The following is a 7102-nucleotide window of genomic DNA, read 5'->3' on the forward strand; positions in this document are numbered from 1 at the left end:
AGCACAAACATTTAGTAAAAAAGGCTGTAGTAGGCAGCAGCGAAGCAGACAGACTCTGCGGACTTTTGGAGTGAGTCTGGGGTCATGTAAACTTGGTTATTATGTCTTTGTAGCAGGTGGGCCAAGGATCTAGCTCCGCCCCCGCTTGACTCTATAGGGTTACAACAATTGGATAATGCAAAGTATATCCTCGACAATCAACAGATACCATGCCTATAAAAAGGGATCCATATCCACTAACAAAGACATTTAGTAACTGAACTTGTTTGATAACTTTGAAACCCAGTGGGTGTACAGTAGATAAAAAGCAAAAATTGCAGAAATCTGTATACAGTATTTTTCTGTATACAGCATTTTATACTGTGTATCCATTGAGTTTGATTGGTCTGGTGTCTTTCAATTTGCATTGACGCTACTATAAAATGTGGACTCGTTGTGGAATAGTTTCTCACTTTCAATGTAAATCCTGCACTTTTTAGGTCATGTAAAGTGTAAATTTCCTACTACTGACCTCAAATTCTTGCTGTACTTTGCAAGTAAATACAAAATTAATGTTCTTAATATTTTTTTCATATAAAATAATACAAAGTTAGATATTTCATGGAAACTACACTTAACAAAAAAGGGAAAATGCTCAATCAGTTATAAAATGTACTATCCTGCTGCTGCACCAAACTCTGAACTTTTCTCTTTAATCATAATGAACTCTCAGGGAGACAAAAACAAGGCGTCAGTTGGGGACCTGTTTGTTTCAACTGCTTTAGGCCACCAGGGGCCACCCATTCCCTCCACTCATCACTTGCTCCTTCTGCACCTCCCATCTTTGAGGTCTTTTCTCTCGTCTCTTTGCCTCTTCTGATCAGCTGTCTCCCCTGGTAGACACAGAAATAAGTATCTGGTGTCCCTGGAGGAGCTGGAACGCAGGCTGGCCTAGCTACATCTCCTTGTATATTGGGCTGTGTTCACCATGTCCTGAGCAACCAACCAATCACTCTACAAGATCCACACAGGAACAGGAGGGGAGGGTGAATGGCAGTTCCCAGTGGGCACCAGCGCTTGACTGGAGTCGACACAATTACCATGTCAATATCCTCTTGCGCATCAGGTGATACAATACACATTCAGTCTCTGGGTGCATGTTCCTCCACCAGTCTCAGCGGACCAACATACTTTGATGGGTTTCCTATGGGGCTATAAAGTAACTGAAGAGAGTGTGGAGAACGAATGAACGGCACAGGTACTGAGGAACTCTGCATGCTGTGTGCACCTTGTGTTTTGCCCTATTAAGGGTCTACTAACAGCTGACAGATCTCAAAAAGTATGTGATATGCAGCCATGATCGTGAAAAAATAATTCTAGGATATGCTCAAAAGAAAAAAGTCTGTATTGAATACAATTTATGTTCATTTCACTGGCAGTTGGAACATGTGTAAGTGGAAAAAACAACCAGCATTCAAACTGCAGTGATACCAGAACCTAATATAGTTTAAAGCAAAATATTTTTTTCAAACAAGCAGGAATATGTTTAATTTATCCAACTGTGAAAAGACTTTGAACCTCTGTTCTTTTCTGAAAGTTCCCATGCCACTGTGTTTGGTGTGGCTTAGCCACCCTGCAAAGGAGGTCATATTCAATCTCACAATTTATCCGATAAAGACAAGTATTTGGCAGGAGTGTTTCAACTGTCCAGAATGGGTGCGGCAGAGGAAGAGTGTTTTCATTAAAAGGGTTTCCATGGTTGAACTGCTAGACCGGGGATAAGAAGGCTTAAATCAGCATCTGCACCAGATTCCGTTGTAACCCCAGTAGAATGGCCAAGGTGCCTTAAACACCCCTTGAACGACTTTCACACATATTTCTCTTCACTTGTAAGATAAAGGAATTTTCAGCTACTGAGCCTCGCAGGTAGCAATTTGAAAGATGAATCTACTCACCGCTCAACCACCAAACTGACAGCCTGGGTCAAGTCTGGATTTGCCACTTGTAGGCGTTTCCATAGGGACCACACAAACTCCTTGTCTGCCTGTGAAAATAAAGGATTCAGCAAGTCAACAGCTGTTGTTCCTAATTGAGATAAATAGCTGTTGATAAATGTGTCTCAAATTGCAGTGAGGCGTACAAAGAAAGCCACAGCACATCTCAGCTTTTCACACTGAAAAACAAAAAATTAAATAGGATGCTCAATGACATTAGCATACGACAGAAGGGGAAGTCAATTAATAATTTAAATATCTTGTACAAAATAGTCTTTGAACTGGCCTGCCCTCTCTAATCATGAACATCTCTTAGCAGGAATCCTCATCGCTGAGATGTGACCTTCGACTCAAGGGGAGCAAGCATTGACACTTGTCATTATGCACTATTTATGACTGGGGAGAGCTGAGATCCAAATCAAAACACAGCAGTCGAGCTTGCATTTTCTTTATTAATCAATTGCACTCCGGATATGTTTTCCACTACAGCTCCAAAGTAACTAGCCCCAAAGAAACTCAAAACTGATGACAGAGAGAGTCATCTTCAAGTAGAGAACCCCAGCCAGCCCCTGACACATTTCCAATTCAAATTGTCTTGCTGATTTTTCAAACATTTTTAAGCTACATTACATTTAATGAGGGACATCTAAAACCTACATTTTCTGACATTAAAAGACAGAATTATACCAAATCGACTTAATATAAAATTATCTGATAAATTATGTTCACATCATCATAAGATAAAAGTCATCCCTCCCACTGGAATCTACTGGTCTCCAATTAGTACATGAATTTTAACCCCCTTTTCAAAAGTGTCTAATCAATTATTTACTAAAATGGCAGAAGCAGACCTTGATACGACCATATGCTGAACATATAAAGTGGAAGGACTGTAGATCTCTGTCTCTGTATGCATCTATGTGTGTGTGTATACATAGTGGGAGCAGGGTGAAGGCGGATAGAGATCTCACCAAATCAGCCCTGCAATGCAGTTAACGATGAAATTAAGCAGCATGGTTGACTTGAAATAGGTGGTCTCCCTGTGCCTGGCCTTTGCCAGCCATTATCCGTTCCAAAGACAAGTGTTCAATCGGGACCCTCATCAAGAGCTCTCCTCTGCCATATGTGTACTTAAAGACGCACTGAGTGTGTGTTTGATGAGCACTGAATAATACATTTTTAATCTAGACACTGAAACACCATTGGTTAAACACACCAAAGAAAGCCACTGGAATTCAGCCACATATTAATAAAATTAGCATGGTCTAGTAGGAACATTTGTTGGCCGACAGATGAGACTCTTTGTAGTTAATGGCTGACCTGAAGAACTAGCCAGAGACTTAAGACATCAATGGTATTCAAATGCCACTATTTAAATGGTACACTGCACAACTAAAGGACCCTATTAGATAGACAGAATCACTGATGTTCTACTCTAGACAAGACCACCAAGGATGGTCTTCACGTCAGTTCAATATAAGGCAGCAGGGACTGTCAGTCTGAACTGAACAAATTATCACTGGTAAACTAGTATTACTATAATGTATTGCATTACAACTGAAAGAAATACTTTAAAAAGATGTTACAGTTTGAAGGTTACAGTCTTTTATTTGCTTGTTAACATGTTTGTAGAACAAAGGACTATTCAGTGTTTTTAATAAATAGCACTGTTATAAAAATGTAATATTATTGGTAGTTTTGTAGATTTTCAGATACTCAGAAAGAAATACAACTTGCAATATCAACATGATGCACAGCCGTGGCACCTTTTTGTGGGTTACACCCATTTTATAATAAAAATACTGAAGGTTCAAAATATACGTGTCACTTTTATAGGTGTCAAACTAACTAACTAAAGTAAACTTTATACACATAAATAAGGCGGGTGGTGGCGCATAGATAAGATGCTTGCCTTTGGTGTGGGAGACCCGGGTTTGATTCCCACTGTGCGACATTCACCATTGTGTCCCTGAGCAAGACACTTAACCCCTTGTTGCTCCAGAGGCGTGCGACCTCTGACATGTATAGCAATTGTAAGTCGCTTTGGATAAAAAGTAAATGTAAGGCAACAGACACACATGTTGTTATAGCCGAACAGTAGACAGTTAATGGGTTAGGTGGTATCTAATAAAAAAAAAAAACATGTAAAACATCTGCTGAGCCCTCCAGCTGTCTATCTACCTGTACAGCAAGGCACTGTGAATATGCAAAGTGAGAAATGTTGACTTAAGTTCACTCATGTTATTAGGCACCACCTGGTGGTGAGTATGTAAGGACAACCACCCTCAATCACTAACTCACAAAGTGAAGATGAAGGTTCTCAAATCTTCTCATGAGAAATGTGTGGACTATGTGTTTATGTTATGTACTCTGGAAGAAGATATCTGTTGCATACTATTTACTATCTTTGAGGTGTAATAAAGTCAGTAGTCATTTTAATCAATTGCACACAGCGTGAAGCAAGATGAACATGTAGCATGATAAAATAAACCATAAGTGTTTGTGGTAGGTACTGCACACTAAGCCAATAAAAATATATAAATCAAGATTTTTTACACTGTTAACAGCAACACATTTCGCTCTTTGCTTATTCAGGTGCAGTTCATGTACTTATTACAGACAAATGACAAGTCGTATTCACCTTAAGTGCTGCCTTAATACACAGGCAGATATATATATATATATATAATTAGGGTGGGACATATATATATATATATATAATTAGGGTGGGACACTTAAAACACGTTCACACTTAAAAACTTTAAAAACTGAGCTGAGCAACTGCCAACATCATTGAACATTTGCTGATGGGACTTCCTGCCATCAGTTCCCTAGATAAATGTCACTATTTTCTAGTAATTTAATGTTATGGTGTTATTTCATAAGAATGTACACCTTAACCATTTATGTTTCCTACAACAGAATACTTTCTTCAGATAGCAGATACCATAACCCCGCCGTGTGTGCACATCACTTTGAATGCACATTCATACATACCTGGCATTGCATTAACTCATCTGATAAACTCATCACCTGCTCCTCCAAAACCAGGATGCGAGTGTCGTCTTTGGAGGACATTTTGGGTCTGAAATGTAACAAAATAAAAACCTAACATCACTTTGGAGGCTCTCGTGTAAGAAAACCTGTAGCAGTGCACACATTTATACAGATGGCACGTTAACAGCATTTAAGTTAACGTTAACGTCTTTTGTTTTTAATCGGCGATGACACCGATCTTTTGGAAAGGTGGACTTGACAGGGTATTTGTACTTTTCTCATCTCGTCTCATGTGACGTCAAGTTAGCTAGCAAGTAAACCTACACATCTTTATTTAGCACACTCGCAGGATGAGGCAATCCAGCTCACTCGACGCTCTTTAACTTACCCCTTTCGACAGCTAGCTAACCAGGCAGATGTCACCGCTGTGGGAGAACCTTTACAGCAGTGCGCTAATGCAAGATAGTGCTAAATTACTCTAACGTTAGCTATCTTAGCCACTTAACAAGCATAGCCTAACTTACATATTTTCCGTTTCTTGTCCGCTGTTGACAGCCTTCCGCGTAAAGTCAGTGCCCTGGACAACACAACTGCATGCTTCAACGGCAGAGTCTAATCATCCACTAACTTAAATATACCCTTTGTAGCTTTTTCGACAAAACCACAACAAACATTCTGGCTGAATCACACCGTTGTCAATAACTACCGAAACGCTTTCCTTCTTTCAAACAAGCCCGCTGTTTTCTGTTATGTCCCTTCGCGTCATCGTGATCACGTCATTTTACGACGGCTACTGTTCACGTACGGCAGAGTAATTAACTGACTCCAAATCAGTGGCTTCCAAAGGCAAGTCCAGGTACAAGAAAGGGTCCAAATGGTTGTTGGAAGTGGTCTTCGATAGAATTAAGTTTTGTATAGGTTAAATAAGGAAAAGAGTGCCATTTAAGTTCAAACTTTTCACTTTTAAACTTTTAAATGTGCAAATGTGTGATAAAAAAGTTTGATAAGTTCATGGACCTTAAACCTAACTTTAAAATTAATATAATTAATTAATTAATTTTTTCTTTGATTACACCTACAGTTGGCTAACTGACTGGGCTATAGTCTGTGTGTTTAAAGTCTCAAATTAGCAGCATACTATAACAATTTTCTAAAAATATTTGTTGAACTTATTTATCACAACAGAAAGCATAAACAAATACTATCAATCATGTGCATGCTTGGTTTGATGTCATTATAACACCACTCAAGTGACTGATTTCCAACAACAGTATCCGCCCTTGCTATGGGGTCAGAGAACATGACATAAAATCATGATCTGCACATTGTTTGGCTGTCTGGTGAATTGCCATGCTGGTGACTTTTTCAGTCAGACCATGTCTCCAACTTGGCTCTCATCAGAAGCACATTTTAGCTGACCAAGACCAACTCTGAGCAACAATTAACATCAAGTCCGAACCACCATGGGTCAAAAGCTATTGGCTCTAAATTATAAATAACATATGCAAAAGAATTCTTAATCACTCACTGCCACAGCTTACCGAGACACTTGAATAGAACAGAACCATCATTGATAGAAACCTGTGCTGTATTTCTAAAATGACAAGTCAAAATGCTTGCTGTGAAAAAGGCCAATGAACATCAAGTCCTCTTTAGTATACTGGACAAGGTCTACATAAAATAGACAATATAACAAAATAATCCATGCAGTTTGTTGATAAATTTTAATTATTCTGTCCACGTTTAAAAATAATACTGTGATGTTTTTTAATCTGATTTCAAGTCAAATTGCACTTTTATTGGTACTAAATTGTCGAAAATAATTTATATACATTTAATAGATGGAATTCAAGGTCTTTAAGACATTAAAACTGTCTTATGGGCTTTAAAGATCACATATTACTTTTGAAGAAGAAGAAGATTATGTATATCAAGTCCATATTTTATTTATACAGAGACTGATAAATAGTGTAACTGGCATCACATTTCTTCAGAGAAATATCACAATGTTTCAAAATTATAGTAACATTAATAGAAAATGGCAACATATTATTGTTAGAGAGAGGTATTGTTTAGCTATTGGGCTGTTACAGACACAGACACAGACACACACACACACACACACACACACA

The 7102-nt window shown here is 38.5% G+C and overlaps 1 protein-coding gene across 2 annotated transcripts in view; it reads right to left on the reverse strand.

Moving 5' to 3' along the window:
* The window catches only part of cntln (centlein, centrosomal protein), an 83718-nt gene extending 78009 nt beyond the window's left edge, over positions 1-5709 (reverse strand). For both annotated transcript variants that reach the window (XR_006824740.1, XM_046046894.1), the window contains exons 1-3: positions 5495-5709; positions 4971-5058; positions 1935-2023 (exon numbers count right to left, since the gene is read on the reverse strand). Coding sequence is in view for 1 of the 2 variants with exons in the window: in XM_046046894.1 (XP_045902850.1) it covers positions 1935-2023; positions 4971-5051 (170 nt within the window). In the remaining variant the exon portion in view is untranslated. The remainder of the gene's footprint in view (positions 1-1934; positions 2024-4970; positions 5059-5494) is intronic.
* Positions 5710-7102: the final 1393 nt, after the last annotated feature.

This window comes from Micropterus dolomieu, linkage group LG04 (assembly GCF_021292245.1).
Source record: "Micropterus dolomieu isolate WLL.071019.BEF.003 ecotype Adirondacks linkage group LG04, ASM2129224v1, whole genome shotgun sequence".
In the NCBI taxonomy this organism is placed as follows: Eukaryota; Metazoa; Chordata; class Actinopteri; order Centrarchiformes; family Centrarchidae; genus Micropterus; species Micropterus dolomieu.